Source organism: Silene latifolia, chromosome 10 (assembly GCF_048544455.1).
Source record: "Silene latifolia isolate original U9 population chromosome 10, ASM4854445v1, whole genome shotgun sequence".
NCBI lineage: Eukaryota > Viridiplantae > Streptophyta > Magnoliopsida > Caryophyllales > Caryophyllaceae > Silene > Silene latifolia.
The window spans coordinates 159,624,830-159,629,363 of NC_133535.1; the positions used below are offsets into that span (position 1 = coordinate 159,624,830).

General features: G+C 36.1%; 1 protein-coding gene across 1 annotated transcript; it reads right to left on the minus strand.

Moving 5' to 3' along the window:
- Window positions 1-1,473: 1,473 nt before the first annotated feature.
- Window positions 1,474-4,029, minus strand: LOC141609466 (F-box protein At4g09920-like). Its single transcript, XM_074428515.1, has 3 exons — window positions 2,816-4,029; window positions 2,505-2,717; window positions 1,474-2,098 (listed from the first exon to the last, which is right to left on the minus strand). The coding sequence occupies exons 1-3, from the start codon at window positions 3,998-4,000 to the stop codon at window positions 1,964-1,966; spliced, it is 1,533 nt and encodes a 510-aa protein (XP_074284616.1). The 5' UTR covers window positions 4,001-4,029; the 3' UTR covers window positions 1,474-1,963.
- Window positions 4,030-4,534: the final 505 nt, after the last annotated feature.

Sequence of the window (4,534 nt, forward strand, 5' to 3'; positions counted from 1 at the left end):
ATGGTTGGTGTCCGTCGGAGGTTTGGACGTGAGGTCCTGAGATGACGTGAGGTCGGAAAATTTTTGTAGAGGATCGTTAAGGCTTGATACCATGTGAAGGATGAATGACTTGTATTATTTACGAAACATGAATACAATATTTATAGTAGGTTACAAGACTAGGATGCTAGGGTTACATAATTACAAAATAAGGAATACGAGATATACACAAGATACGGAAAGATACAAGGCGAGATATAGGAAATATATACGATAACTAAATATATTACATAGACGAGAATTAGGCAGATGATATATTCTCTATATGTAAAACTTCTAACTAAACTTTTAAGAGTTGAAGAAATTGATTGAAAGTGTGTATTTCACTAATGAATGAAGAGGGTAGATATAAAGTAGAATCAATTAGGGTTGCGTAAAAATATACGATACGGTTTTATTAATAGGAAAGTCAATAGAATAACATATAGACGCAAGAACTCTATAACAAGGAAAGTGAATTTGGTAATAATATTTACAAACAAGATATGGAAGCTAGGTAGGATTCTCTGTTTTATGGTCAACGATTATTGATTCATCGCTCGTCTCCTTCAACACTGCATTCACAATCTTTTGTTCTTGATCTTCTAGCTGAAAACTAAGTGCGGAAGAAACTCGGCGTCTTACGAGAATAAGGAGTCTTTTAAAGCATCTTTACTGCCAACTAAATTCATAACAAATCTGAACGGGATTGAAATTCTTCTTACATAATTGCGAGAATTTTTTTCCAAAATAGGCGATTTTCCCCAATTAATTATCAAAACTAGTATAGAGCCCGTGCGAATGCACGGTATTTTAGAATGTCATGTGTAGAGAATTTAACAATTAGAGCTAATAATAATACTTGTAATATATAAATGAACTTTGAATTTTATTTGTAATTATCTACAATTGTTAATGTGTAAAAATACTAAGAATTAAAATAGAACGAATTTTACATTTTTACTCAGAATAAATTTATGATTAAAAAAAGAAGATTGTTAGTTTAATTACAAAAACTTATGCTTATTTTTACGCATTTGAAGCATATAACTATTTTTGTAATTTTTGTTACAATATACAGAGTAATAATTTAAACGGAGTAAAAAATTTAAAGAATAAAAAAGTGAAAAGGACACACTGATTTTAACAATATGAGTAAAATCTGCATATGTTTTAAATAGAAAATTTACGACATTTAAAATACATATATTTGACTGATGAGATAATAATGAATAAAATAAATTTGGCCCAACTATAAAAGCTGCGTTGTTTGATAAGATACTTTGACACATAAAGACCATATATTAGGTCCAATACATATCTAGATAAAGTTAGGCCCAATTTCTTAGTAAAAGCATTTAGGCGGGAAAATTTTCAGTTTTCTTATTCTTTTAGTTTAAGGGAGATGGGTCGAGTCTCAATTAATTGTCGAAAATGGGTCCACGTAGGCTTGGTATTGACGAAGCTAGTGTGAGGGGTCAAGTCGCCAGGGCGGGTGGCGACTTGTGTCGAAGTCATATACTGAATTCAAGTCGCCATTCAAGTCATACAAAGAAGGAAGTCGCCAAGGGAGATGACGACCATCAGACCAAATCGCCCCGACTTCCATAAAATTTGGCAAAAATTGAGTCATATACTGAATTCAAGTCGCCATGCTCCTTGGCGAGGTCGCTGACCGAGATGGCGACTTAGATACGAACCTAGCTTCGGGTATGACGTGGACCCATTTTGGGTAATTAATTTGAGATTCGACCCATTTCGTTGTTTAATTAGTGAAAATCGCCTATATTGAAAAAAAAACTCCAATTGCAAGATCAAATGTAAGCAATTGTGGCTCATACAAAAAGTAGCAAATGTAATTGTCTACTGAAACTATGATATCTACCTTGAACGCTCTGCTGGCCTGTCAATGTCAACTGTCGAGGCTGAGAGACTCAAACCCTATTCACCAATACAGTCTCAACTGTACATCGAGCTTCCTTAACACGAGTAAATTTGAGCAATTAGCACCTTCAACTTCAACGCGTTTCAATGGATGCCTCCAACATTTGGTCATATCCTCCAGTTTACTGATCAAATCCTGCAAAACAACCGATATGAGTTCAATGAGACGACTCCTCTTATACCAACATAAATTTGAATTGAGAGCCAAACAGCGGAATATTTCTCTTTCGAGGGTAGCCTAGTTTGTAGCAGTAAGATGTGTTTTCGGCAAAATAACAGAATGAGTAACTTTGCTTGACCCTATCAACATAGGAGGCTTCATAACGGAAACTGTGTCAGTTACTGAGTTACTGAACCAACTGGCAACTGACTGGTACTTCGACTCATAACATAGGAGGCGCAAAATAACAGAATGAGTAACTTTGCTTGACCCTATCAACACCCCAAAGCCAAAAATTAGCGAGTTTTGGTACTACTAGAAATAAACAATGATCAACCGCCAGGTCGACCGAAAATGAAAGAAATTGAAAACATGACCATACCGGGATTGTCAAGCTATAAGATCTTAAATGAACTCGTAAAGAAATTATATCGAGATGGCAGGTCCAGAATAAACCATCTAGTAAAGCTGAAAGCGAGGATTTTGAGAGTATCCAAGATGAGAGGGTTAACTTCAACTTTCTGATAACACATGGGGGTCCAAGATCAGCATTCCTGACTGCTTCTTCATCAAATTCGACGTCATCACAATTGTTCTTCATAGTACATAGCCATAAAGTTTTATTAGAACAAATCAAAAATATTCGCTTATAGTCTAAACAATTATAAGCAGTTCATTTGCAGAATGCAATACCTTAATTGACTCTTTGAGCAGTAGGAGTTTCAAAACATTGCAGTTGTTTATTCCTGCCAAAACCTTCTTCAGTTTGAAAAACCCGTCAGTATCAAGATAAACGGGTAGTGTGTGGAAAGAGACGTTGCAACTGGCTTCACTGCGAATGGTGATACATAAGGACGAGTCTAGTTCGCCATTAAATTTGAAATTTATCAAACTTGGAGCATCAATCAAAACATCGCACAAACTGCAGCAATCATTGAAGCGAATATCCTTTATCTGAGTACTTGATATTATGATACTCGTCAGCTTGTGACAGCCCCAAAACACCAAATTCTCTAGCGAGGTGAGTTCAGGTAGTAGTTTAGCAAAAACCTCGTCTGTGATATCAACAGTAGCGATGTTTATAAACCTCAAATTTCTCAACAAACCACCCTTTGATGTAATCGGCCAAGGGTTAGCGCGATTAGAATGCTTGGGTATGTAACAAAACACCTTAAGACTAGAAGTTTCGAGAATGACTCTCCCATCTGTAGGTAAAGTTTCAGATATATCGAGCAACTCCAGCTTACTACACTGAGGAATCACGATACTTTTGAAGCCAGAGCAATCTGACAGCCGCAAATCTTTCAGTAACAGGCAAGACTTAACAATGTGACACAACATACGCTCCTCGATAACCACATCACATAATTCCAAAGACTCGAGAGACGCAAGATCAATGGATTCATAGTAAGGTATCTCGACCTTTGTACATTCAAGAATCCTTAACGACCTAGCAGAAAACAAAATTTGGGGTAATTTGTAATCAGCAACACTTGTAAGAACAAATTTCTCAACACGGTTTCTTGCGGCTATTCCAAGCCATTCATCGACTTTGCAAGCAAATTCGATGCAACTATTCGGGAATGCAAGTGTGAGCGTCTTTATACGAAAGTTTTCTTTCGAATATTTTTGCATTCTGATATCGATATATTCCAATAATGCTGCAGTAGTTCCGCGAGAAAACCTGTAATGATGAAACTCTAGAACTGGGTTAGTAGCGGAAATTTGAGTCCATCTTTTCGACAAGACGCTAGTTCTATACGCCTCTTTGGTACCCAGATAAGAAATGATGTGATGTATGATAAAATCCGGTAAATCTGAGAACCTATCCTTAGAATTGAACTGCCCAGTTTTTGATTTCTTGGAAACAGGTATCATTTTCAGTCAGGAATTTCGTGGAACAGGTGATGTGCACACACTAAATGTGAAATTAACGGTTAGACATTAGAATACTTGACTGATTGTAATGAGAAAACCAATTAACCAAGCCGCCTAACTTTTGTATGGAAGATATTATTTGGAAAAATTATTTTTATAAGTAACTGTTTCTGTGTGTATATGGTTTTTTTTTTGGGGGGTGTGTCAACTGTCAAATCACGGAATATGTCGCATCGAAATAATCTTTATTACCCAAAAAAATGATAAACGTGGATTTATTGACGATAATTAGTTTCAAACGAGTGCTAAAATGATAAATAGTTTGATTAATAACCTTGATAACCAAAAAATTGTAACAAACCAAACAGCATGCTATGCCCAAACGGTTAGAAAAACTGATATAGTTCATATCGTACTACACGAAACTTGCAGCGCCATCAACTCGAGACCGAGAGACTTTAATTCTTCACCAACACAATCTCAACTGTACTTCGAGGGAATCAGAGCCACTATTAGTTTCTTCAACTTCAATCC